General features: G+C 44.2%; 1 protein-coding gene across 4 annotated transcripts in view; it reads left to right on the top strand.

The window, feature by feature from the left end:
- lmbr1 (limb development membrane protein 1) overlaps positions 1 to 26,113 on the top strand; it is a 261,948-nt gene that overhangs the window by 115,230 nt on the left and 120,605 nt on the right. For all 4 annotated transcript variants that reach the window (XM_085987540.1, XM_085987538.1, XM_085987539.1 and 1 more), the window contains 3 exons: positions 1,753 to 1,817; positions 6,618 to 6,690; positions 24,629 to 24,715. In XM_085987540.1, coding sequence (XP_085843666.1) covers positions 1,753 to 1,817; positions 6,618 to 6,690; positions 24,629 to 24,715 — 225 coding nt within the window. The remainder of the gene's footprint in view (positions 1 to 1,752; positions 1,818 to 6,617; positions 6,691 to 24,628; positions 24,716 to 26,113) is intronic.

Raw genomic sequence — 26,113 nt, 5'->3', positions numbered from 1 at the left:
TTTACATAGTGGTTGTTGGGAGGTGGAATGACCTACCAGAAACAGTGGCTGAAGCAGAATCCACAATGCCCTTTAAAAGGGAAGTGATTAATTGCTTGAAGGGGGAAACATTTTTTTTTATTCGTTTATGGGATCAGGGCGTCGCTGGCAATGCCAGCATTTATTGCCCATCCCTAGTTGCCCTTGCGAAGGTGGTGGTGAGCCGCCGCCTTGAACCGCTGCTGTCTGTGTGGTGATGGTACTCCCACTGTGCTGTTAGGTAGGGAGTTCCAGGATTTTGACCCAGCGACGATGAAGGATCAGCGATATACTTCTAAGTCAAGATGGTGTGTGACTTGGAGGGGAACTTGGAGGTGGTGGTGTTCCCATGCGCCTGCTGCCCTTATCCTTCTAGGTGGAAGAGGTCGCGGGTTTGGGAAGTGCTGCCGAAGAAGCCTTGGCGAGTTGCTGCAGTGCATCTTGTAGATAGTACACACTGTAGCCACAGTACGCTGGTGGTGGAGGGAGTGAATGTTTAAGGTGGTGGATGGGGTGCCAATCAAGCGGGCTGCTTTGTTCTGGATGGTGTCGAGCTTCTTGAGTGTTGTTGGAACTGCACTCATCCAGGGAAGTGGAGAGTATTCCATGACACTCCTTACTTGTGTCTTGTAGATGGTGGAAAGGCTTTGGGGAGTCAGGAAGTGAGACACTCGCCACAGAATACCTAGCATCTGACCTACTCTTGTTGCCATAGTATTTATGTGGCTGGTCCAGTTAAGTTTCTGGTTAATGGTGTCCCCCCAGGATGTTGACAGTGGGGGATTCGGCGATGGTAATGCCATTGAATGTCAAGGGGAGATGGTTAGACTCTCGCTTGTTGGAGATAGTCATTGCCTGGCACTTCTGTGGCGCGAATGTTACCTGCCATTTATCAGCTCAAGCCTGAACATCGTCCAGGTCTTGTTGCATGCGGGCATGGACTGCTTCATTATCTGTGGAGTGGCGAATGGTGCTAACTGTGCAGTCATCAGCGGACATCCCCATTTCTGACCTTATGTTGGAGGGAAGGTCATTGATGAAGCAGCTGAAGATGGTTGGGCCTAGGACACTGCCCTGAGGAACTCCTGCAGTGATGTTTGACCTTCAACCACCACAACCATCTTCCTTTTGTTTGTGCTAGGTATGACTCCAGCCAGTGGAGCGTTTTCCCCCTGATTCCCATTGATTTCAGTTTTACTAGGGCTCCTTGATGCCAGACTTGGTCAAATGCTGCCTTGATGTCAAGGGCTGTCCCTCTCACCTCACCTCTGGAATTCAGCTCCTTTGTCCATGTTTGGACCAAGGCTGTAATGAGGTCGGGAGCCGAGTGGCCTTGGCAGAACCCAAACTGGGCATCAAGTGAGCAGGTTGCTGGTGAGTAAGTGCCGCTTGATAGCACTGTTGATGACACCTTCCATCACTTTGCTGATGATTGAGAGTAGACTGATGGGGCGGTAATTGGCCGGGTTGGATTTGTCCTGCTTTTTGTGGACAGGACATACCTGGGCAGCTTTCCACATTGAAAGCATAGGAGGAGGAGGGAGTGAAACTAAATGGATAGGTCTTTCAGAGAGCTGCACAGGTGCAATGGATTGAACAGCCTCCTGTGTTGTAAAATTCTGATACCCTGTACTTTAGTACCTGTACTGTGGCGATAATATGTGTCGTTTCAATTTGTTAGTTTTTTTTTAAGGAAGAATTTTAACACTAATATGCCCATTCTTTTCTCTTCAGTGTGTACACCAGTTGGTCTCTCCAGAATGTTCACAGTAATGGGACAGTTGCTGGTAAAGCCTACAGTAAGTAATGAAAACTCTCACTGCAGTATACAGTAAGTAGTTCTGCTTTTATGTGCTTCTGATAACCAGTTTACATATGCAACATATTCTGTTTATGTATTCACCAGATGTGTTAGCTGTTTGGTAATTTTTTGTTCGAAGAATATGTGCAAAGCAATAGTTGATACCTCAACCATGTCCCTCTGGCCTCGGGAAGGATACCAAGCTTGAATGCTCCTGTCATGTTTCGTATTGTGTATTTTAGTCAGAACCACTAACAAGATTTGTAAGGGAGCATCAAAATTTAGAAGAGGCTCATGTTGATGGTGTAATCCATGAAATATTCCTGTATACAGACGATAATCCAAGGGCAATTTAGGTGATGAACCTATACATAACTTTTTTTTAAAAACTTGCGTGTCCCTTTTAGCAATCTTAATGGCCAGTAGCAGTGTTCTGTTTGCGTTGGTTTTCAGCAACCTTATTGGTTGGTAGTAATTGCATGGTGATCGGATTGTTCTATATTTGATAGGTGGTACATCAGTGGCAGGGGCAGACCGGGAATGTAAAACGGCTCTGGAAAATATTCTGAAAGTGGTCCATGTCACCCATCCGATAGTCTTATAACCTCATTTTCAGTAACCCTATTCCTACTTATTCAGTTACTGTTAGTCATTGTAGACAAATTACTCATTAATCACAGTGCAGGTAAGCAATCTCTTCAAGGCCGTTGTTTGTGTGGGTTTCCTCCGGGTGCTCCGGTTTCCTCCCACAGTCCAAAGATGTGCGGGTTAGGTTGATTGGCTATGATAAATTGACCCTTAGTGTTAGGGGGATTAAATACGTGGGGTTACGGGGATAGGGTGGGATATGTGTTGGTATAGGGGTTACGGGGATTGGGTGGGATATGTGTCGGTGCAGGCTCGATGGGCCGAAATGGCCTCTATCTGCACTGTGGAGTTTCTGTGATTCTGAATTGAAAGGCCCAGGAATAAGGCATGGTGAATTATGTTTAACATGCAGCCCTTGCCTATACAGATATGCAAAATGAAAATCACCCTTTTCATGGTGAAAAGAACTGCTTATCACTGATTTGCATTCAGCGCTCTGAATAGTCTTTTAGCCAGTATTAACTTAATGGGCGCTGTGATCAAAAAACAGGTATTTTGACAGATACCTGCTGCTGTACTTTGACACCCCTCTCCACTTCTGCAAAAATGCTCTTTACTGTAATATTCCATATTACTTATGTAGCACTTTTTGAAACCCAGATCTTTTTTCTGGTCAGTGTGCCTTCTAAAACATGACTGTAAAGTTGGAAAAGTGAATGATTGACTCTAAATCCCAACCATATTTTCACAGTAAGTGAAAAGTAAAGTTGTAACACCAAACTTGTATCATACAAACTTAAATGGAATGTACATCATAAAAAAATATTTTATCCATCATTCTTTAACCATATAAATTTTGATTTTGCACTTGCTTTGTTTTTGATTCATATTGCTTTTTGATGCTTTTATCTTGTTTTTGGTTTTTATTTTGTTTTTTATTTTTTTCATTTTTGATGGGTTTATTTTGTCTTTTGATGAATTTTATCTTATTTCCAATTGATTTTATTTGGCTTTTCTAAATTTTGATTGGTTTATTGTGTGTATGATGGGTTTTATTTTGATTTTGATTAATTTAAAACATTGATACCTACATGTAGCTCCGATGGGCCAACCGGGAATTCTCCCGATGTCCAGGCAGCCCAATCCGTCCCTGATCGGTGGAATTCGCTTAAAATAATAACAGACAAAACCAATCAAATCCCAGTTTTCAGCAGCCATGACAGGTCTCCATTTTATCCAAGCTCTCCCAGCCCGGCTTCAGCATCTATACCACCTGTCATTCACACTCGGACCTCCCACTCTCGCTCCTGGCTCTTGCTCACCAACATCTCTCTGTAGCATGGAGTTTCCTGTTCTGTTTTGGGCCTTGCTCCCTCAATCTCTTCTAATCGCTTCCTGCTGGCTTCAGAACTTCCTTAGCCACAACAGTGTGCAAGTGTGGTGACTATGGTTATTTGTCCCATTCTCCAGGCTGGCACCCTCTGCCTCACTCCTGGTCCACTGGACTTTAGCCTCACTCCTTTGCTTCTCCCTACTATTGAGCCTCTGACTTTCCTGGTACAAGAGTGTTGCTGCTCTATGATTGTCCTTCGTTCTGGCCTGTTGCTTGCTGTTCGACCTGCCTCCTTCCTGCCCTCTGTCATTCCTCCCCTTTGTACCTCATTCCTATGCCCTCCCTCTGTCTAGTTCTGTCTCCTACACCCTACCAGAGTCCTCTGCTGCTAGTGTCTTTGATATTAAGGGGCAATGGTTGACGTACAAAAGTCTGCTGGGGTGACAAACAATGGGAAATAAACTTTCACAATTTTGTTCAGTCTTTGTCTAGTTTAGCACTGTTAAATATGCATCTGACAAGTGTTTAGGAGGTAGTATATTTTATTGAAGACTTTATTGAAAACTTGGATTAATGTAAGGGTTGTCAGAGTTCTGGGTCTGTAATAAACGTTTACAAATTGGATCATGTAAGCACTTGAAAAATAAAGTAAGGCTGGTTAACTACCAGTGTGGTATTGAAAGGTTAAGAGTTGTATGGGATACTGCTTTAGGAATGGAGATGAGTGTAAAAAGATGGAAACACATTTGTCTTGGGTAAGAAAAATCACATGGAACGCCAATTTTGAGTTCAAGATTACAAATTGGCTTTACTTCACACCCACTGGACTCAAAAGAATAAGAATTTAATGCAAATTGGTGAGATGTGAAATTGCTAAAATAGGAGATGTGGAGAAAACTAAGGGCAATCTTTCTTGTACATTATCAGCGCCTGCTCGTTCAATCCTTTTGGTCATTCGATCTATAAGTACTTATGTGTATGAAGTATGCTATGTATTGTGTAGTCCAGACTTGAAAGCCAAAATTGTTCTTTAGATTGTATTAGCTTGTAGATTTATCTTGTCACTATGATGAAGATTTATGAAAATATGAAACCATGGTGACAACCAAAGAGCTGGGTATCATGGAATAATTGACTGGAAATGACACATATGCTTGATAAGTATTTATCAATTTTTAGAGGAATGTGAAAGAACCACTAGTGGAAATTAATATTCAAAAGAAAGAATCTGCATTTATATAAAACCTTTTCACATCCTCATATCCCAAAGCACTTTACAAGCAGTGGATCATTTTTGAAATGCGGTTACCGTTGTTGGGTAGACAAAAGCAACAGCCAATTTGCGCACACGGTCCCACAAACATTAGATGAATTACGAGATGATCCGTCCTTGGTGGTTGTTGAGGTAGCTGCCTGATCATCTTCAACTAGTGCCGTGGGTTCTTTTACATCTACATGAGCAGGCATACAGGGTTTAATGTCTCATCCGAATAATGGCACCTCGAACACTGAAGCACTCCCTCAGTACTGCACTGAAGTGTCAGTCTTGATATATGCTCAAATCTGTAGTGGGCCTTGAACCCACAACCTCTGACTCAGAGCAGTGCGCTATTAACTGAACAAAGATGACACTTAGACACGCTATTAAAAGCTCAATGGGACTAAAACTCAAAGTAATTGGACTCGGATAGTGTATATCCCACAATACTGAAGGAGGTTGGGGAGGAGATAACGGAAACAGTAACTATAATTTTCCACAAACCTTTAGAAACGGGACCTGAGTCAAAGGACTGGAGGATGGCAAATCTGTTTAAGAAAGGGGAAAAGGATAAGCTAGGAAATTATAGGCCAATTAGTCTCATCTTAATGGATAAATTTCTAGAATCCATAATATGGGAGGGACACTTGAACATGGATGAATCAGGGATAGTTAGCAAAGGGCAGGTAGTGCTAAGAAATGTAATTGAATTTTAGGGGTAAATCACAGTATATAACTAAAAGCACTACAGTGGATTTTGTATGGATTTTCAGAAGGCATTTGACAAATTGCTGTGGAAAGCAAATTAGGGGCATGACAAACTATGAGTAAGATTATAGGAAAATATGGACAGAATAGTGGAGTGGGCCGACAAGTGGTAGAATCAGTAGAATGCAGAGAAAAGTGAAGTTAACATGTTTTGAAGATAATGAACAATGAAAGGAAGTGTATTCTAAATGGTAAGGCTCTAATAGAGTGGGACAATAAAAATATCTGGTGATACTGAATTTAGATAACACGTCGGTTAGGCCAGAGCTGAAATATGTGCAATTCTTGGCACACTATTATAGGAAGGATATTCAAGCTATGGAAAGGATATACAGTAGTAAGATTCACCTGAATGATGTCAGGAATGAAAGATTATAGTTATGAAGAAACGCTGGAACATTTGGGGCTTTATTCCATTGCACGATAGAAGGTTGAGGATCTAATCGAGGATTGCCAAAATAGGGAGGGTTTTGAGAGGATAGATTGTGAAAGATTAATTCCACAATTGGCAAAATGGTAATGAGTTACAGACTCCGGATTCTCACTGAAGGGAAAATTACATCAATGTTTTTCACACTAAGGGTTAAAAGCATATGTCCATTGAGAGAGATCAGTTAAAAGAGAATTGAATAAATATTTGAAAAGGAAGAATACAAAAGATGCAAAGAAAAGGCAGGGAATTGGGATCAGATAATTCCAGTTGAAGAACTTTTAACAGCACAGGCACGAGGTACAAACGGTCTCCTCCTGTGCTGTCGATGCAATGATTCAGCAATTCTAATTTTCAGTGATTTTTCTTAAACTGTTGTCACACATTGAAGATTTTTTAAATTGATCTGTTTATTTTTCAGATCCTGGAAGACCTGGATGAACAAATCTACTGCATTGGCTTGCAGGAGGAAGCACTTATAAGGAGGTTAAATGGTATGCGGAACCTACTGGTAATTTTTTTCACATTCTGGTGGCTGAATGTGGTCGACGGAGAAGATGCAATGAGAATGTAGATGATTCATTGAAATGATAAACTGCATGAGGCGCTCTGTTTTCAGGAGCAGTCTGATTTATGTGAGAAACATTAGACTTTGTAATGGGATTAATGGTTGCAATTCCAGTGCAAAATAGAACAGAATGTCCAATCAATTTCTATCACTGCCTTTATTAACAGATAGTTAACGTTTACCCCGAGTGCTTCTCTCAAGGTTGTAAGAAAGCCTGCATCAACTTACTGCTGCTACTATTTGTTAGCATTATAAATGATATGAAAAGCGAGGAAGAGATGAAAATATATTGTTGGGCTGTTTGTGTATGGTTGGAATAGGCCTAATCGAAAATACTTGAGCTATTAATAGAAAATAGTGGAGGGCTAATGAGCTATCCCATACATCTTGAATGATGGTGGAAAAATGGATTGCTATAGAGCTGAACGCTTGTTGAATTTTGGAACTATATAAAGGCCACTGATCAACTCGTTCCGCCTCATTGAATATGATGCTCACATTGGGTGAGGACGAAAGGTAGAGTCTGGTCTTTTACCTTCCCTACTCTGGTCAGGTCATTGGATTTCTTGCGGCACTGCACCGCCATCCTGGGGCCTGTGATGTGGCATTCAGTGGCTCTGTCGCCTCCATCCACACCCACCTCCTGATGCAGGGGAGCCGAGGAGCCAGTCACTCCTTCCCTCTATCTCGTCCAGGAGGGCCTGCAGGTCATCTTCCACGAAGTTGAAAGCCCTATTCCTGGCATTTCCTGCGATTGTCATCTAAGAGAAGGGAGACTTTACAGAGCAATTTAAATGATTTATTTAAAAAATATTTGAATTGTGTGCTGTTTACTTGCACTACCCAACAACTTGCATTTATATAGCGCCTTTTAGTGTCGTAAAATGTACCCAGCCTCATTCTGAAGTAAAACTTTTTTCCTCCAACTTTTATATTCCTCCACCATAGCATCTTGAGGCCCCATTGGTTCTGACCCTATTGGGCGAATATACAGAGTTATGGCCATTTTACACTTGGGACGTATTCTAGTGAGATTGGCAGCAAATTTGAGCGTAACTTGTCATTGGTAAATGGGGCATGAGATTGGGTGCATTGACGATCCAACTTCTGGGTTGCATCCATGGAGTAAATTTCAGGCCTCTGTCTCCTGAAGAAATCCAAAGTCGGCTGAATAATAATATGTTCTTTGGGGCACAGAAAGCACCCTGAATGGCAGGATCATTGGTGTGATGGTAATCGGTTGCTAGTTCATAAGATGCACATCGGTTATGCTGCCTGTCTTTCCCACCTCGCCTCCCGCAAAAAAAAACCTCCCAAGAATAGATGAAGAGATACGGTACAGCTCTCCCCGACTCATTCTGGAAGGTTTTAAATAATTTAAGCAAAATCGTTTCTGGTACCAAGTAATCTGCCATAACCGTCAAATTTCTCGGTAGAAAAAAATCTGTAGAATAAAAGGGGTAGCATATTCTATATATAGTTAAAAGCATAAGTGATCATTTTTCTTATGGTGAAAAGAATGAGAGAGGGGGAGATCCTTCCAGCAAGTGAGAATATTCTTGATTTGGTCGATCACTTTTTCAAAGTGAATCACAACAGCCTGCTGGAGGCCTGGCAAATGGTACATGCACAGATATTTTGTACCTCTATTGAATTGTTTAAAAAGGAGGCCCTTGTAGCTCAAAGCAACTAAGGATAGGCAATAAATGCAGCTTTGCCAGTGTTGCCTACATCCTGAGAACAAATTGGAAAAAAAAGATCTTTCTCATCAAATAATGAATGTAAGTGCAGCTTACTTTGAAGCAGATTTTGTGGTTGCACTGTATATGCAAAATTAATAGTGTGTGTATTTTCAACTGATAACTTATTTTTGTGCTTGTTTGTTGTACAAAAGATGCACTGATAAATCTGTACCTTTGGGTGGCTTCATGTGCTGTGCACGTCCTCCACGTATAGATGTATAAAAGACATTGTGAGGCTTTTAGCAGGCTTGTTAAACTTTCCATTATACTCAACTTGCATGTCACAATCCTGCTACAATCACTGGGTTAAGGCCAAGATACTTTATTATGAAGTCATGCAAGTAACTGGTGTACTGATGCGTAGTGATTACTTTCTATTTAAAGCAAAACAAAAATACAGATCTAACAACTGATGGTAATTAAATTTAGCGTCTTTAGAAATTCAGACCTGATTGATTTTGGCTGATTTTGATTTTTCACCAAGTAGTGAAGATCAACTGATTTTCATAGCTTTGAAAATGTAAAATGTAATTATAATGTAGTACTTATCAGTGGATGTTTGATGTTTGCTGGCTACTGTTGGGGTCATCTCAAAAGTTTTTTCCAAGAACATTTCAGAATATCATGGGCTAAAAATTCGGGGGCTTAACGCCACCTGTTGCTGGCAAAAAATAGCGAAAAGAGGGTGGCCACCGCTCTGCCACCAGCTGGTGGTTGGTCCCACCACGTTCTCCATTTTTCCAGGCCTGGTAGCGCTGTCATTAAGAAGTATCGCCCTGCAGAGAAAAATGAGGGAGCGGTGACGTCACGCTGACTTAACGTTGCCACGGCGAACTTCGACCCTAGCGCTGAGTTCAGTGCTGGGTCCTAAGCACATCAAGTAAACCCAGCCTTCAAGCTGACTCAGAGGTGTTGTCAGCACCTCTTGAAGGGACATGTAACTCTTTTCAGGTAAGTTTACATTTAAACTTTTGGACTTTTTAAATTTTACTGAAGTAATGGCTTGCTGCAATAGATGTTACAAGTTTTTTTTTTAAGTGTGTAGGGAGTGCTGCTAGACATTCGCAAGGCCTCAGATGGTAAAGGAAGGCCTCTAAAGACAGAAAATGCTGCAAATACTCAGCAGGTCAGGCAGCAACCGTGGAGAGAGAAACAGAGTTCACGTCTCCGGTCAAGATGCTGCCTGACCACCTGAGTATTTCCAGAATTTTATGCTGTCATTTCAGATTTACAGCATCTGCTCGCAGAGGGAAGAGGAAGACGCTGAAGAGGAAGCAGAAGGAAGGATGCAACCCAGACAGCCCCTTTCTGGCTGAAATATACATAATGGAATGATCCACAACCCCAATTCCCCTTTCAACATTAGTCCCCATACCTTACCTTTGTTGCTGACCATCACAGTGTCCTCTTGGCCACGATGCTGAAATAAAAGCCACCACAAAGCAAACCTCCCAATCCAACTTTATATATCTATCCGCCCAATATGACATTAAGAAATCAACTCATCACCCTTATGCATTCTCTTAGTGACTGTCTTGTGTGTGCCTTTGCCTATCTGACTGATCTCACGCAGGTAGAAGGCTGCTGACTTTCAGTGGGGGACACTGCAACTGGCCTTGCTGGTTGACCTTGAGCTGGTGGCTAGAAGTGTCAAATCAACTGTCTGTGTTTCTTCTTCACTTTCCTCTCCCTCTTCTTGGCCAACCATTGGCTGGGCAGGCTGCATTCCTTGGGTGTGAGAAATGAGGAAGGCACAAGGGTGGAGTTATGCTGAGGGGAGGGCGGAACAGCAAGAGGTGCATGCCAGAAGGAGGATAACATATGAGGATACCAGCATCTTGTATCCTTTCTGCATTGCCGCTGGCCAAGGGCTCAGCTGTACCCCTACCAAGAATGGCCTGCACTGTCTCCTACAAAGGGGTGATGTGAGGCTAGGAATGGGAGATGTGCCTCGTGATTGGTGCAGATTGTTGGTGGGTGGGGAGCCATGCATTGAACAGTGTGTGAGGCTAGTGATTCAGTTGGTAGGAGACGGCTTTTGAAAATGCATTCACTGACCTTGACCTGTGGTCTAAGGTCATGAAGAAGCTTTTGGCACTGGAGCCAAGTGGTGGGGGCGACACTGCTGGCAGTGATGGCCTCGGTGATGTGATCCCACATCGTTCGTTCTGGAGGGCCTCCTGGCCCTTGTGGGTGGAGGACCTCCCTTGCAGTGCTGACCCCCTGCACAAAGCTGGAGTGCCCCTTCCCTGGCTTGCTGAACCATTTGTGTTAGTGCTGAAGCACTTTTCCCATTTTGAGGTTCTGAAGGGAATTCAGCTTTAAGTGCTGAAGACTCCCATTTGGGACTTTTTAATTTTTTTTTTAAGGCAGTCAGGGCTGAAAACTGCCTTTTCTCACACTTTTAATTTTTATTAGTTCCGAACACACTGCCCCTTTAATTCATAGCCCTTTTAATTGCCCACAATTCCTTTTGAACTCCATAGCCTCGCTCCCGACAGGCTGTTAGAAGCTGGAATGCCACTTCAGGGCAGGAACTTCGACATCCATGCCTGCACTAACTCCACCAGGAGGGCTTTACACAGTAAGTTAGTGCTGGGCTAAAAAATTTTAGCCCTCGGCACGAATTTTTCTCTGGTAACGCTTCGACCATTTTCAGCGGCCGTTAACCAGAGTTGCCGGTGACAACTCTCGTGGCGGACACACATTTTTCGCCCCATATTTTAAAATGTTCAGCAATCAATATAGACTTATATACCTGAGAAGGCATCATATCAATGCAAGCCTTTTCTTTCATCAAGGTGAAGAATAGAACAGTTGTGGGGGAGCAATGTTTCTACTTTTTGTATCCACCCTCAAGTATTTTTAGGTGTGACAAAGCATGAATTTCGGGCCTGAAAACTGGCCTAAACTAATTTCTCCCCACTCATTTTCACCAGTAGCATATGCAGGTACTTCAGTGCTCTATGCTGTGCACAAAATACACTATAAACCTTACACCCAATGAGGAAGTGGTGTTTTGGTGGATTTTAGCTAAGAAACATTGAAGATAGGAGCAGGAGTATGCCATTCGGCCCCTCGAGCCTGTTCCGCCATTCAATGCGATCATGGCTGATCATCCAAATTCAGTACCCTGTCACTGCTTTGTCCCCATATCGCTTGATCCCTTTAGCCTTAAGAAATATATCTAACTCCTTCTTGAATATATTTAATGAATTGGCCTCAACTGCCTTGTGTAGTAGAGAATTCCACAGGTTCACCACTCTCTGGGTGAAGAAATTCCTCCTCATCTCAGTCCTAAATGGCTTACCCCTTATCCTTAGACTGTGACCCCTGGTTCTGGACTGCCTGGCCATCGGGAACATCCTTCCTGCATCTAGTCTGTCTCGTCCTGTTAGAATTTTATAAGTTTCAATGAGATCCCCTCTCGTTCTTCTAAACTCTAGCGAATATAAGCCTAATCGACCCAATCTCTCATGTCATTCCTGCCATCCCAGGTATCCGTCTGGTGAATCTTTGCTGCACACTCTCCATGGCAAGAACATCCTCCCTCAGATAAGGTGACCAAAACTGCACACAATACTCAAGGTGTGGTCTCACCAAGGCCCTGTACAACTGCAGCAAGACATCCTTGCTCCTGTACTAGAATCCTCTCGCTAAGAAGGCCAACATACCATTTGCTTTCTTAACCGCCTGCTGCACCTGCATGCTTACCTTCAGCGACTGGTGCACAAGGGCACCCAGGTCTCATTGCACTTCCCCTTTTCCCCAATCTATTGCTGTTCAGATAATGGCCCAGAAATTTGGGTCTCCACGGGTGAGTACGCACGGGGTACTCGCCCATAAGCCCAATGGAAGTGCCGGTTTCCTGCATGCACTGCGCATGCGCGGGAAACCGGCACTTCCATTCCCCTGAAAGAAGGGGGTTGAAAGGTCGAATGCGTGTGCAGGAGAGGCTGCACGTGCGCATCGAACTTACGTTTTTTTTGCAGGTTTTCCCGGGAGGGTAAGTCTCCAGAAGTTACACATAAAAAGCAGTCGCAAGGCCTGCTTTTTACAAGGTAAGTGGTGAATTAATTAAAATTAAAACATTTTTTCCCACAGGTTTATTTTTAAAATTTTTATCTTTAGCCCTGTTAGAAAATAATTTTTTTTTCAAAAATTTAAATTATTGTTTAAAATAGTTATTTCATGTAATTTATAGTTTATTTAAAAAATGTGATAGTTTTAAAAAATTTATTTGAAGATTTAGTGATGTTTTGGGGCTTATAGTATTTAAGTTTGACAGCCCTTCCTGTCAAACTTATGAATGAAGCATTCCCTGCTACCATTGGCTCTCCATGGCCCACGTGATTCCAGGGGACGCATCGAACTAACTGCGCCCCTGGGATACGCAAGCACTGTGCGCTGGCAGTTGGAGGAGGCCCAGGATCGGAATTCCATGGGGGCCCACCGCTCAACGGCCAGCGCGCAAGGTAAGTGCAGGTCCGAGGCTTGCACCCGCGGGAAGCCCCCGACCTGAATTTCTGGGCCTATAATCTGTCTTCCTGTTTTTGCCACCAAAATGGATAACCTTGCATTTATCCACATTATATTGCATTTGCCATGCATCTGCCCAAACACCCAACCTGTCCAAATCATGCTGGAGTTTCTCTGCATCCTCCTCACAGCACACACGCCCACCCAGCTTCGTGTCGTCTGCAAACTTGGAGATATTACATCTAGTTCCCTCGTGTGAATAGCTGGGGTCCTAGCACCGATCCCTGCTATTGAGAAAGAGCAGAGATCTAATTTTACTTAACTCATTAATTTATATACAATCACTGGCCAAACCTTTGCAGAAAATTCCAGGCTTTTGTTGTTGATCCAATTGATACTTTCCAAATCTCTGAAAAAACGTTTGTTTTTATGGAAATGAAATTTTATTTGATCAGAATATTTACAAAGCACCCTGGCAGATAGCTGTTAAATCTCTTGCCGCATTGGTCAGCGGTTTGTCTTGCAACTATGACTGACCTTGAAGTATGTGTGAAGTATCAATATGTGGAGTTTAATCACACACTGAGGAGAAAAAGAGGGAAAATCTGATTCTGGCCAACTTAGGCTGTGATGAGTAACACTCTGAATGTTGGCCTGTTTTATATCTTTCCTGTTACTGGAGAATGGATTAAGATGATTGGTGAGCTAAATGAGGGGAGGGAGACAGCAGGAGGTGTAATGAAAGAAGTAATAGGAGCACACATAACAAATATATTTGTGTACATGGTGAAGCTCCAGGAACCTGAAAAAAAAATCGATGACCTGTACATAAAATGCCCTTTTAATTTCATTATCTTCAGAGAACAGGCATTTTGATTTCAGTGTATGCTGCCATCGCTGCATACAGACGGAGAGTCAGAGGGAGGGAACTGGGAAGCAGATGGAGACTAGAAGCAGAAGAAAAGGGAGGGAGAGACTACAACCTGGAGCGAAAAGGACAGTGAATCCACAATTATCTGAAGAGTGGCACTAGGCCATGAGAGTATAGGAATGCCTTAACCAGAGTGAGCTGCAGTGCTATGCTGTGACAATGAATCGTGTGTTGAGATGACCATTTCCCCTCTTTTGGAAACCTTAAACAGTGACCTAAACTTCTACAGGACGTTTTGCAATAAGCAGTGAAGACTTATTCTTCCACTTGCTTTTGATAATTTGACTTAGTCTCACATAACATTTTTGATAATTTCAATGCATGTTCAATAGGTTGGACAATGTGATTTATCCTGTATGATAGACATCTCTAATTACAAGAATAGATTTTTCCCCTGCCTATAGCTATTAGTTCTCCTCCAGTTCAAGAGGCACTGGGTGTGGTGGGATCAAAAACACTTACTTGATCAAAGACATTTAATTTTCATTACCTATTCAATGAAGATGAAAGGTTGTATTTGAGGCCAGTTACAGTGTTAGGAGTGAACTAATTGGTGTCGATCTGCCAGTTGCCCGGGGGTGTCAGCAATCTAGCCACTTGGATGCTTTTCTTTGAGCAACTGAATCTGTGCCTCAGAACTCGGAAGGTAACGAAATTAAACTGTTACATGATTTTAAATGAACTGTACAGTGGTTTCAATTGTGAGCCCACATTAAATATCTGAACAAGCCCAAGCAAGTGAATTCTATAAATTTGTTGGTTGACTGCCTTACTGACATGCGTTTTTGAGAATGTTTGAAAATAATTGATAATTTTTGAAGTAGGGGATAGTTAGACTTCACTTATAATATAAAGTCAGGAAGTTGTGAATTCTAGCATAGATTGAAATTATTTTTAATCCCTGCCAGCACCAGCCTCCTGCTTATTTCATTTTTAAGTGACGATATGTGCTTTGATTGAAGCTTACCACAAAATTTCAGACTCTTCGTCTTCTCTCAAATATTTTTGTTAGATTGGGACTCTTCCAAGCGATTTCATTAGTTTAGGGAAAACAATTTGGGACTCCTTGGCCGGGAAATTGGAGCCCTTGGTGCTGGCTGTTCAGACCAGTTTGGAAGAAGAAATGGTGGCCATCTCGCTTCCACCTGCTTCCGGCACGCAATGCGGTGGCTGCCATTTTGGACAGGTTGGCAGTGCTGCAGTTGCCTGCGCTTGCTTCCCATATTTAAATGATGATCCAGATCATGATGTCAATCGGCGTTCAATGCCTGGATTAACGAGCAATCTGGGATTTTGGATGTCGGTGCTCTTAACGCCCTCTCCAAACCACATGCGGAAGAACCTGCGTGCAGCAGTACAGCGGAGCCACTGCCAGCGCTTAAAGTGACACGCACAGCTTTCGGGTAAGTTTAGATTTTTGCCGTTGGACTGGTTTCTTTACTTTTTATTGGAGTAGTGGCTTGGTGTAATACATTTAAAAAGTTGTGAAAGTGTGCATGGAGTGCTGCTGGACGTTTGCAAGGCTTTGGCTCTTAAAGGAAGGCCTCTGAGAACACCATTTGCTCCCAGTCCTAGTTGTAGTACCCCTTGGGCTGCAGTATGCTGTTGAGATGGAACAGATGCAGCAAAGGGGACAAGCTGCATGCAGAGGGAAGAGGAGGAAGCCGAAGCGGAGGAAGTGGAAAGAAGGAGTTAACCCAAACGGACCTTTTCTGGTGGGATATCCGCCAGCAGTACCAGTGAACACATCCCCAATTCCCCTTTCAACATTTGTCCTCTTGGCCGCAATGCTGAAATAAAAGGTGCCACAAAGCAAATTTTTCAATCCAACTTTGCCCATATATGCATCCAATATTACATCAAAAAAATCAACTCATCACCCTTGTTTATTCCCTTAGTGAGTGAGTTGCGTGTGTCTTTGCCTATCCTAGTGCTGTTAGAGGGATACCCCAGTGGTTGCAGCATGGGTGCCAGAAGGCTGCTGACTTTCTGTGGACACTGCAGATGGCCTTGCAGGACGACCTCAAGGAGCTGGTTGCTGGGAGTGTGAAATCAGGTGACTGTGTTTCTTCTGCTTCACTTTCCTCTCCCTCTTCTTAGTCAACCACTGGCTGGGCAGGCTGGATTTCTTGAGTGTCTGAAATGAGGAAGGCACAAGGGTAGGGGTGTGGTGAGAGGAGGAGGAGGGGGGGAAAGCAAGAGGTGCATGCTTACACCATGTGCAGCTTGTAAATCGGAAGAGATTGTGGGATGAGGGTGAAGTGGGATGTGAGAAGGAGGATAACATATGAGGATGCCAGCATCTTGTATTCTTTCAGCCCTGCCGCTGGCCAAGGGCTCAGCCATGCCCTGCCAAGAGTGGCCAGCTCCGTCTCCTCCAAGGGGGTGAGGTGAAGCTAGGAATGTGAAGTGTGCCTCGTGTTTGGTAGGGATTGTTAGGTGAGTGATTTGGGTGGGGGCAGTCATGCATTGAGCAGTGTGAGGCTGGTGGTGCAGTTGGTAGGAGACGGCTTTTGAAGATGCATTCACTGACCTTGACCACTCGTCTGAGGTCATGAAACTTTTTTTTGGGCACTGGAGCCAGGTCCTGGGGGCAACACTACTGGCAGTGACGGCCTTGGCAATCATGTCCCACATCGTTCTTTCTGGAGGACCTCCTGGCCCCCTGTGGGTAGAGGACCTTTTAACCAATGTTGACCCCCTGCACAAAGCTAGAGTGCTGCGTCCGAGACCCTGAATTCCCTTTCCCTGAATTGTTGAGCCATTTGTGTTAGTGCTGAAGCACTTTTAACATTTTTTATATGTAGAAGGCAGTTCAGCTTTAAGAGGTGCAGACTGCCTAGTGCTGAAGCAATTTTTTATTTATTTATCTGCAGAAGGCAGCTCAGCTTTTAGAGCTGCAGACTGCCATGAAGAGGAGCAGGCTAGCTTTAAGAAAAGCTAGCCTTGCGCCAGCAACGCGAATTTGGGCCCCATGCTGAACGCACAGCCTGTCAGCAGCGTGGTCCGTGATAGACTGTGCATTACAATCATGGTAGTTAGCAGGCAGCACGCAGTTGACATGCTGCTTGCGCTTTTTGAACGGGTGCAAGCATATCTTGCATCGAGGTGCCCGCGCCCTTTTTCCAACGGTATTGAATTTCTAGGCCGGCGAGCCTTCCTTTGGACCAGACACTGACATAAAATGATTAGTGTATAGCATTTTCTTAAAGTTGTAGTGCGCTTTAATATTATTGCAATAATTGTCTTCCTTTAACATGGCCAACAACAACAACTTGCATTTATATAACGCCTTTAACATAGCGAAACATCCCAAGAGCATTATCAATCACTGAGCCACACAAGGAGATATTAGGACAAGTGGTCAAAAGGTTAGGTTTTAAGGAGCGTTTTAAAGGAGGAGAGAGCCATAGAGAGGCGGAGAGGTTTAGGGAGGGAATTCCAGAGCTTAGGACCTAGGCAGCTGAAAGCACGGCAGCTAGTGGTGGAACGATTAAAATCAGGGATGCGCAAGATGCCAGAATTAGAGGAGTGTAGCGATCTCGGAGAAGAGCATTGGAATAGTAAGTCTAGAGGTAACAAAGGCTTGGATGAGGGTCTCAGCAGCAGATGAACTGAGGCAGGGGTGGAGTCGAGCGATGTTACGGAGGTGGAAGTCGACGGTTTTGGTGATGGGGCAGATAAGTGGTCGGAAGTTCATTCCATGGTCAAACAGAACACCAGGTTTGAGAACGAGCTGGTTTAGCTTCAGACAGTTGCCTGGAATCGGTGGCCAGGGAACAGAGCTGGTGGTGGGGACCGAGACAACAGCTTCGGTCTTCCCAATATTTGGTTGGAGGGAATTTCTGCTCATGTCGCATAAGCAGTTTGACAAATCAGAGGGGTCAAGAGAGGTGGTGGTGAGCTAGAGCTGAGTGTCGTCGGCGTACATGTGGAACCTGACGCTGTGTTTTCGGATGATGTCACCGAGGGGCAGCATGTAGATGAGAAATAGGAGGGGCCAAGGATAGATCCTTGGGAATGCCAGAGGTAACGGTGGAGGAGTGGGAAGAGAAGCCATTGCAGGTGATTCTTTGGCTAGGATTGGATAGATAAGAATGGGCAAGTTCAGTCCCACCCACCTGGGCAACGGAGGAGAGGCATTGGAGGAGAATGGTGTGGATATCGGTCAAGTAACTATATTAGCTGTTTTATAACAGAACACGAGACCAGTGTGATCTCTGCTATTCCTCCTCCAGTCAGCAATGTGTATACAGGTAGACTATCCTTTATCCGAAAACCTCGGGACCAGCCGTGTTTCGGTTTTCGGAAAATTTCGGATTTCGGAAGGTGGGGCGGGGGGGTGGTCGGGGTCCGGGGGGGTCCGCAGTCGTGGCTTGTCCGTCGCTGCTAGCCTGGAATGCAATGAAGTTCCGCATTTCCATCAACAGGTCGTCGTGCTCGGTTGGAACAGGGGCTGGCACCGCCGCGGGCTCAGAGCTCTCGTTGCTTTCGAGCCTTTGGAAGAGAGTCAGGTGGTTCCGCGGGGGGGTCGTGCGCACGACTTACGCTGACCGAAAAAACCTTCGGTTTTTAGAGGGTTTCGGTTTTCGGAAGTTCGGATAAAGGGTAGTGTACCTGTATTTGAGTTTTTAAAAAAAAATGGTACTCATCTTTTAAAATTAATTCATCTTAATTATTGCAGTACTACCTCTTGAGATCTGTAAATCATGTAGTTCTATGACAAAGGTAGAAATGTCCTAATGCATCCTTTGTACTTCTGAATATTGCATGAAGATAATTATTTAAAAAATTAGTTTATTTTCCACAGTGGTCCTGCAGTAACAGTAATCGGATTAGTTTATTCATCCAACAGAAGCAATCTGTCAATTGTGGTATCCTGTGCCAGCATCAAGCACCCTGTATTGTGACTTTTCTCATTGTGATTGCCAAATTGTGGGCAGTTTTGAGTTACGGGCTTGTGGCCAGTTGGCACTTGGTTGAAACCGCCCAAGTTGATTTGAGAGGACCCATATGGCTGCCAGAGGTAAGAGACTTTAATCCCATCATTTGGATTGGATTCAACCCAGATCCTATTGAAGGAACAGTGTGCTAATTCACTGCACATTTAAGACAGTTGGGCCATGAAATTGGGAGGTTTCATGCTGGCCGTTAAGGCCGGTTTTGCTGAAAAAATGGCGGCCGCGTCGGGCAGGTCGGCAGTGCTGCCGTTGCCTGCGCTCGCCGGTCGAGACATCCGTCGGCGTGCAATGCCTGAATTGACACACGGCTGTAATTTTGCCCGTTGCCGCTCTTGATACCGCCCTCTCCAAACCTCGCACGGAAGAATGTGCGTGCAGCAGTACTACGGAGACACTGCCAGTGTTTTTAAAGGGACAAGCACATCTTTCAGTTAAGTTGAGATTTTTGCTTTTGAAACTTTTGATTGGAGTAGTGGGTTGGTGCAATACATTTTTTTAAATTGTTAGCGTGCAGGGAGTGCTGCTGGACGTTTGCAAGGCTTTGGCTGTTAAAGAAAGGCCTTGCTCCCAGTCCTGGGGGCTCTAATTGCAGTCCCCCTTGGTTTCCAACATCACATGGAGATGAAGCAGAGGCAGCAAAGAGGACAAGCTACTCGCAGAGGGAGGAGGAAGCAGAAGGGGAAAAAGTGGAAGGAAGGAGGCAACCTTTCTGGCTGGGATATCTGGGAATGAATCATCCACCCACGGTACCAGGCAACACAATCCCAATTCCCCTTTCAACATTTGTCCCACACCTTACCTTACCTCTGTTATTGACCATCACAGCGTCCTCTTGGCCACAATGCTGAAATAAAAGCCACCACAAAGCAAACTTTCCAATCCAACTTTATCCATATATGCATCCAATATTACATCAAAAAATCAACTCATCACCCTTGTGCATTTCCTTAGTGACTGTCTTGCATGTGCAGTTGCCTATCTTAGTATTGTTACGCAGTGATACCCAGTGGCCGCAGCCTGGGTGCTGGAAGGCTGCTGACTTTCAGTGGGGGGGGACACTGCAGATGGCCTTGCAGGATGACCTCAAGGAGCTGGTGGCTGGGAGTGTGAAATCAAGTTAAAGCTAGCCTGTTCCTTTTCAAGGCAGTCTCTCGCTTTTAAAGCTGAACTGTCTTCTGAAAAAAAATTAAAAATCCTTCAGAAATAGGAATTCTGCACCTCTTAAAGCTGAACTGCCTTCTGCACATTAAAAAAAATGCTAAAATGGCTTCAGCACTAACACAAATGGCTCAACAGGCCAGGGAAAGGGCCCTTCTTCACTCTCCTCTCCCTCTTCTTGGTCAACCACTGGCTGGGTAGGCTGGATTTCTTGGGTGTCTGAAATGAGGAAAGCTGAAGGGTTAAGGGTGTGGTGAGGGGAGGGCGGGAAGCAAGAGGTGCATGCTTACACCATGTGCAGCTTGTTGATCAGAAGATATTGTAGGATGAGGGGAAAGTGGAATGCAAGAAGGAGGATAATGTATGAGTACATCTTGTGTTCTTTCAGCCCTGCTGCTGGCCAGGGGCTCAGCCATGCCACTGCCAAGAGTGGCCAGCACCATCTCCTCCAAGGGGGTGAGGTGAAGCTAGGAATGTGAGGTGTGAGTCGTGTTTGATAGAGATTGTTGTTAGGTGAGTGATGGGCTGTGCATTGAGCAGTGAGGGGCTAGTGGTGCAGTTGGTAGGAGACGGCTTTTGAAGATGTATTTACTGCCCTTGACCACTTGTTTGAGGTCATGAAACTTCTTTGGGCACTGGAGCCAGGTCCTGGGGGTGGCAGTGACGGCCTCGCTGATCTGGTCCCACATCGTTCTTTCTGGAGGACCTCCTGACCCCTTGTGGGTAGAGGACCTCAGTCCGGTGTTGACTCCTTGCACAAAGCTCGAGTGCTGCGTTCAAGACCCTGAGCGCCCTTTCCCTGGCTTGTTGAGCCATTTGTGTTAATCCTGAAGCACTTTTAGCATTTTTTATGTGCAGAAGGCAGTTCAGGCTGAAGAGGTGCAGACTGCTTTGAAAAGGAACAGGCTAGCTTTAAGTAAAGCCAGCCTCACTCCAGCAACGTGAACCTATGCCCTCTGCTGAGTGCACAGCCTGTCAGCAGCGCGTTCATCGCTAGGCTGTGCGCTACAATCATCTAAAGTAGCAGGCGGCACCAAATTGACCTGCCTGCGCTTTCTGAATGGGAGCGGGCTTATCTCGCAGCACGGTGCCCGCACTCGTTTTTGGGCCTTATGAAATTTTGCCCCCTTAGACTGTAAGTAAGAAGTGGAGACATTTGTGCATAATTCCGGTACTTGTTGATCTCTTGTGGTTCACAATCCTCTATACAGGAAACTTTGTGCTATCTGGCACCGACGGGACCGAGCTGTTGCCGTCCCATCAAAACTGCCGGACAAACCAGCGCTGATGTTGAAACATACGGAGATTTTGAGCTCCGTATCTGGCAACAAACCCTGTTGCTTAGCAACAGTTTCTAAACAGTCGCCGTACCTTGCAAGCGTCTCTGTAGCTTAGCAACAGCTTCAGCGAGACCTTGCAGAGCTTGACTGTTGAGAAAAAAGCAACAAAAAGAAAAAAAAACTACGAAAAGAAAAAAAACCAAACCTAACGAAACGGCTCCTGATTTTTGCCGGTGGCTCGAGCTTGCCGGACATTTAGCCTCCGGATAACAGTTTCCTGTAACTAGAATTATTTTGTATAAATGCTTAAAATAAATAGCTATTCCTCCAACACATTACTTGTAAGATGCCACTTGTGTTGCAGCACAATGAGGCAGTGTCATCATGGATATTTAAGCTGGGAAAGCCATCCAGCTGAACTGCTTTGGGCACTAAGTAAAACTGGCCCAAATTCAGAAAAAAAATCATCATTTTAGTTCCCCAGGAATAGTTGTGAAGTCTTGGGCTTTCTGTTGGGTGTGTAAAATAGTATTGACCCTATTCAATTGGGGAAGCAAGCCATGAATGAGGGATTTATTTCTAGTACTTTGTGGTCTCCAAATAAGATGGAATAACCTCTGACTGTTGTGGATCTGAGATAATTCAAGAAATCCCCCCCCCCCCCCCCCCCCCCCCCCAAAAAGAGTTCAAATTGTCACACCAATTGAAATTATTCAGGCATTCCATCCAGGAGACATTCAGCCCACGACAGACATCAAAGGTGATGGCTGCCTCGTGGTTGTAATTGCACAACACAGGAAGTTGCTGAGGTTCCATATCTGAGGCACCCAGCGGCTGAAATTTCATTGAGCAGTATTTTTGCGCACTGATAACACGTGTATGTAACATTCCTCGGTGTACTATTTTATTAACCCACATGACTATCTGGTTGAAGACTCCTTAAGATTTCATATCTGGTACATCTATCCAGATAAACAATTGGCTCAGCAGTGGTTACTCATGACACACCACAACTACTTGCCACCTTTTTGGAACTAGAATGTAGCAAGTTAAAGGCATTACAGCACATTTACGAACCTGATTTTCACGCAGTCTCCTTGCCTCCATACTAGTTCCTATAATTAAAGATGAAAGTTCAGTCACCATGCCTCTGTTGAATGTTTAGTGTGCTTCTAAGTATGATTGTTGTCATTTCTGTGCCTCTGCCCATTTTGCATTTTAAGACATTGCTATTCTTGAACCTCCTCTCAGTAGTTTCTAAGTAATTACTTGTGTTGTACTTTGTTTAGATAAAGCCATAGCTTTTTGTTTACCATATTATGTGCTTTCTTAATGGACAAAGACTGCAACCTTAATCGCTGTTTTTCATACTGGAGATGGATGCTTCCCCACGGAATGCATTTCTCATCCGTCAGTAACCAAGATACTAATGGCCTTAACAAACCCTCAACTTTTTAAAATGGAAGAATTTTTACTTTTCAACATCAAACCATCTATTGTATGTTGTGTGACATAATTCTGATTCTGGAATACCTCTTGTATCTTGTGAACCTGGGTCTGAAATTAGTGCTGTATACCTGTCGACATAATGATGGTTTGTCCATCATTGAGGATGATGACGGCCTTCTTGAATATAGGTTATGGGTTCTCGTATGACTAAAGTTTAATTTTCACACGGATTGTTTTTTCCATACACCGGAAATCGGATGTCCGATGCATCCAATGACTGATCCTTCCTTGATTTCCATTGGGCTCTCTTCGGCTAGCTGGATACAGCTTGCTTCAAGCTTTGTCGTGCCATTGTGAATCTTTTGCTACTTATCCTGTCACAAGCATCATGCTCCAACGTGTCAGTTGAGATGCCACATTTGTTTAGATTGGTACAGGAAACTTTGTGCTATCCGGCACCGACGGGACCGAGCTGTTGCCGTTCACTCAAAACTGCCGGACACACCAGCGTTAATGAAAAGCTCCGTATGCTTCAACATCTCCGTATCTGACAACAAACACTGTTGCTTAGCAACAGCTTCTGAACAGTCGGTCCGTACCTTGGAAGCGTCTCTGTAGCTTAGCAACAGCTTCAGAGAGACTTTCCAGAGCCTGACTGTTGGAAAAAGAGCCACGAGAAGGAAAAAAACCTAACAAAACGGCTCCTGATTTTTGCCGGCGGCTCGAGCTTGCCGGACACTTAGCCTCCAGATAACACAAAGTTTCCTGTATTTAGACAGTCTTTATATCTTTTGAAGTGGCCACCACAAGAGTGTGTACCAAACATCCGCTCACTGTAGAATATGTCCTTTGGCATTCTGACAAGGTGGCATAGTGGTTAGCACTGTTGCCTCACAGCGCCAGGGACCCGGGTTCAAATCCGGCCTCGGGTGACTGTCCGTGTGGAGTTTGCACATTCTCCCCGTGTTTGCGTGGGTTTTCTCCGGGTGCTCCGGTTTCCTCCCACAGTCCAAAGATGTGCGGGTGAGGTTGATTGGCCATGATAAAAATTGGCCCTTAGTGTTAGGGGGGATTAAATACGTGGGGTTACGGGGATAGGGCTTGGGTGGGATGGCTGTCGGTGTAGGGACCGGGTGCTAGGGTTTGGATGATCAGCCATGATCTCGTTGAATGGCGGAGCAGGCTCGAAGGGCCGAATGGCCTACTCCTGCTCCTATCTTCTATGTTTCTATGTAAGGTGAGCACCTTAGCTGTGCCTTTACTATCATTGCTTCTATGCCTGGCATATTTTCTCTTCTGAGGACCTCGGTGTCTGGAATCTTATGTCACCATCGAATTTTCATGATGTTTCTAAAGTAGAAATGATAGTTTTTGAGGTGGAAATTATAGAGCTTGCTGTGGTGGTGACTAAGTGGTATGGCTATCGCACATGTACAGTAAGGATGTTAACTGTTACCTTGTAGACCTTATGTTTTGTTTCCAGTTTAATGCCCCTGTTATCCCACAACCTCAGTGGAGCCTTCCAAAAGCACAATTTTTTTTATTATCTTTTAAATTAAGAAAATTGTAAAATGTTGTTGTATCAGTGTTTAATGATATGTAGGTTGTTTATAAACTGTTCAACATCATTCTAAAAATTAGTAATAAATGAACAAGGGGCTGAATGGGCAAAGCTGCCATTTTTCAGGTAAGCTATAATTGTGGTGTGAGGGGTAGTGCATTCCCTAAGCAAAGATGGCAACTGTTGTCTTTCCATTGTTACTGGGAATTGAGGACCAAGTAATATTTAAATTCTAAAATATGTGGAAATATAGAGAATAAGTATAACAACAAAAATCACACCTTTTGTTCTCTACTCCTTTAGGTGCTTATATGACATCCTATTTAAAATATAATTCTGAGGAACTCGAACAGGAATTGGATGGTGTAAGAAGCAAGAAGTCAAAGCTTGGTATTTTTTCACATTTATTTTTCTCACATTAGAAAAGAACAATACTATATTAAAGAGCAGTAGAGATAAAAAGAACTGCAAAAACCAAAAATCTGAAATAAAAACAGGAAAAGCTGGTGAAGCACAGCAGGCTAGTCCGCATCTGTGAAGAACAAACAGTTGACATTTCAGGCTTGTGTCTTCCTTCACAACTGAGAGATGGGCATGCATGTACAGGAAACTTTGTGATATCCGGCACCGACGGGACCGAGCTGTTGCCGTCCCATCAAAACTGCCGGACAAACCGGCGCTAATGTTAAAACATACGGAAGCTTTTGAGCTCCATATCTAGCAACAAACTCTGACAGCCTCTAAACAGTCGGCCGTAGCTTGCAAGCGTCTCTGTAGCTAAGCAACAGCTTTAGCTAGACCTTGCAGAGCCTGACTAGTGGAAAAAAAAGCAACGAAAAGAAAAAAAACTCCTGAATTTTGCCGGTGGCTCGAGCATTCCGGACAGTTAACCTCCGGATAAACCAAAGTTTCCTGTAAATAGGGTTAGAAAAAGGAAGGAGGGGTGGAGAAAATATAAAAACACAAAGACAAGCAAGCACGGAGAGTAAGTATCAATGGAGTGATTGTTGGATGATGTAACAGATCATTTCAGTCAAGTAATAAACAGAAGATTAAAAACTTTAAAAGAAATGTGATTAGCCGAGGCAATGAGAGGCATAAGCACAATGGGAGAGATGTAAAACATAGAAAACTTATCAGGTGTGAATTGAAATTGGGTTTGAAATTTAAACACAAGATGTTGGCAAAGTACAGTGGTCTGTCAGAAAGCTGAAGAAGGGGCCAACCGGGCTGGTGCAGAACCCCACCGCCACCAGCAATGTCTTCTGCCGAAAGGTCTCTTTGTACCCACCCCTCCAAAATGCCAGTCAGTCTTTCCTCCTCCAGCCACTCCCACATCATTTTGCTGTAAACAAAATGGATATAGCTCATGCCTGAGGTTCCTGGCCACTGTGAAGATCAGAAGGCTGTAAAGTGCCTGAGAGATATTGGGCCGAATTTTGAAGTTTCCGACCCGCCCGGAGGGGTTGGGTGGGGTGGGGGGGGGGAATGGCTGGTGGGTAGACCGCGGGAAGTCCAGGTTTCCCCGCACGCTGCGGAGTTTTAACATACATCATCATGGGATACATACATCAATATCTGGGCCATGGTTTACGTGGCATAAATGTTGGCTTCTGAGCAACAAGAAAGATTTGAATAGGTTTGTAGATCTCTGATTTACACTGCACTCTCAGATCATGTATAACATGGGCCAGATGCCAAGTTTCATCCAAATTTGCCTCAACAACACGCACTCTAAACATTTCAACTGTAGCTTCACTGCACATACCAATGCAAGAGAAGATGTAA

Source organism: Somniosus microcephalus, chromosome 5, assembly GCF_052327205.1.
Source record: "Somniosus microcephalus isolate GS21.2 chromosome 5, FLI_Smic_1.0, whole genome shotgun sequence".
NCBI classification, from domain to species: Eukaryota; Metazoa; Chordata; class Chondrichthyes; order Squaliformes; family Somniosidae; genus Somniosus; species Somniosus microcephalus.
This window is presented reverse-complemented; position numbering and strand designations above follow the sequence as displayed.